Below are 2,397 nucleotides of genomic sequence, written 5' to 3' on the forward strand. Positions count from 1 at the left end.
TTGGAAGTCTCAAAACTCAAAATAAACACAAAAACAACTCTGAAATAATCTGATAATAGTGTTTTTTTGAAAAATCAAGTGTACAAATGTTTTGTATTTTATAATCTAAGACACCCTTTCATAATTGTTTTAAATAAATAAATACTTTTTAATTTCTTTTTAAATAGACCAATGTTTTGTTTTTACCGAGAACAAGATGCACCAATTTTTACCATTGAAGTTAACATAAGATAAGAAATTCCAATGATACAAGTAACTTACATTCATGTATACCTTTTCTCATGTTTTTTAAGGTTGTTGAGATAGCTGGCTATACAGAACACTTGTTAGTTGAGTGTGATTCTCAAGACCAGTACAAACAATGCCTGAGATGTAAGGAGGCTATCCCTCTTAAAGGCTACCAAGCACACACGAGGTTGAAAAAGTGCATAGGTATAATCCATTTCTTTCTTAGTTAACTATTTTCAGTGTTCATGATGAAAGATTACATTTTGAGAGGGCTTAGATTATCGGGTCTCTCCTATGTATATAGAGCATTTTAGATAAGTGTGTGTGTGTGTGTGTATATACCAACAATTATCTGTGTGTTTGTCCAATTATAACAGATAAACTACTAGAAGAATTGTCATAAAACATGGCATGTACCTTTAGAGCCCCCTAGGGAGTAGCACAGGGGGGGGGTTGATGTTTGAAAAAATAAAACTAAGGTATTTCACTTGTTATGGAAGCACAAAAGGAAATTATATTTCCTTTAATAACAGTTGAAATGGGGGGGGGGTATTTCGTATCTTTACTCTTATGAAAATACCTTTATGAAACAGTTAATAATACCTTGTCTGTATTCCGTAACATTTTGTTATATTGATGACGTAAGTTTTATGAACAATTTAAATTTGACCCCTCTAAAATCTTTTTTGATAGAACTTAGATTAGAAGGAAACATGTTTCTAGTTATATTGTATAATATTTAGACTTGGGTGTTATTTTTGTGGAAGGAACAGTTATTTCTTACTAAAATAAAAAAGATAGATGCTTTCTTCTTTAGATAATTTAAATTATTAACTGATAAATTAATATCCAATGGATGTATAAAACCTGGGAAATATTAAAATCTTTAAACTTTAAAAATAAATATTATCAGATATTAAATCTACTATTACAAATATTTTCAATGTGTGATCTTTGAGAGGACACTAGAATTTCAAAAAGATGATACATCAACACTATCAATTCCCTTTACAATCTTAAACACCTCAATCAGACCCCCTTCTAACTCTTCTTTTCTCAAGAGAAAACAATTTGAGAGATTTCAACCTCTTGTCGTATGACAACCCCTCCATCCCAGGCACCATTCTAGCAACCCTTCTCTGAACCCTTTCCAACAATTCAATGTCCTTCCTAAGGTAAGGAGCCCAAGATTGAACACAATGCTCCAAATGTGGCCTAACCAGTGACCTCTACAATGACATTATAACCTCTTTATACTTGTATTCAATATTTCTATAGATACAACCTAAAATCCTATTTGCCCTACCACTAACAATAGCACATTGCTTGGATGGCTTTAGAGACTGATCGACTATTACACCAAGATCCCTTTCTTTCATAATATTATTAAGGTTATTCCCATCCAAATTATACTTATAATTCAAATTATGATAACCCACATGCATTATCTTGCATTTATTATAACTAAAACCAAATTCTATGCTAACTTTTCTTTAGTAATCTTTCCACTATTAAGAACTGATCACCTCTGCTTTGTTCTCTGCATGAGCATTCTTTTCAAGTCTGGCCATTGGGCAGACTCACTTTAGCAAGGGCATCATAATATACTAGTGGATTAAAACAAGTAGAACTTGACCAGATGCATAAGAGGTCATGTACATAGAAGCTGTGCATATGTTCTGGAATTTGGCTCATATTGAATAAGATGTAAGTTTATCTGTGTTTCTATATATTACAGTATTAACTGTAATTAGTTCAATATTAGTACTATTTTATAGTACATATGGGGTGTCAAGGAGTAGTAGTACCAATGACGAATAAGTCGTGCTCAAATTGGAGTAGTTCATCTGCATTGGTTCCCACTTGCACCCAGCTCTCACCTGTGGCTCCAAATAGTTGTTTGCGTGTGACAGCAGCCACACCCTGGTAAACCAACAGGTGGGCTAAATCAAGCAAGGGTAACCAGTTGGTCTCCTACCCCTTGTAAAGTAGGGACTTGCTTATCCCTAACACTTGGAAAGTGTGCTGGTAGACTGGATGGATAAAACCAGCTTTGATTCATAATATTTGAAGAGTGTGCTGGCAGACTGGATGGATAAAACCAGCTTTGATTCATAATACTTGAAGAGTGTGCTGGCAGACTGGATGGATAAAACCAGCTTTGATTCA

The 2,397-nt window shown here is 33.8% G+C and overlaps 1 protein-coding gene across 1 annotated transcript in view; it reads left to right on the top strand.

Annotated features, from left to right (window-relative positions):
• Nucleotides 1-2,397, top strand: part of LOC106468043 (centrosomal protein of 104 kDa-like) — a 49,850-nt gene that overhangs the window by 39,658 nt on the left and 7,795 nt on the right. Inside the window, exon 22 of the mRNA XM_022396345.1 lies at nucleotides 294-432. Coding sequence (XP_022252053.1) covers nucleotides 294-432 — 139 coding nt within the window. The remainder of the gene's footprint in view (nucleotides 1-293; nucleotides 433-2,397) is intronic.

Source organism: Limulus polyphemus, unplaced genomic scaffold (assembly GCF_000517525.1).
Source record: "Limulus polyphemus unplaced genomic scaffold, Limulus_polyphemus-2.1.2 Scaffold2846, whole genome shotgun sequence".
Classification (NCBI taxonomy): domain Eukaryota; kingdom Metazoa; phylum Arthropoda; class Merostomata; order Xiphosura; family Limulidae; genus Limulus; species Limulus polyphemus.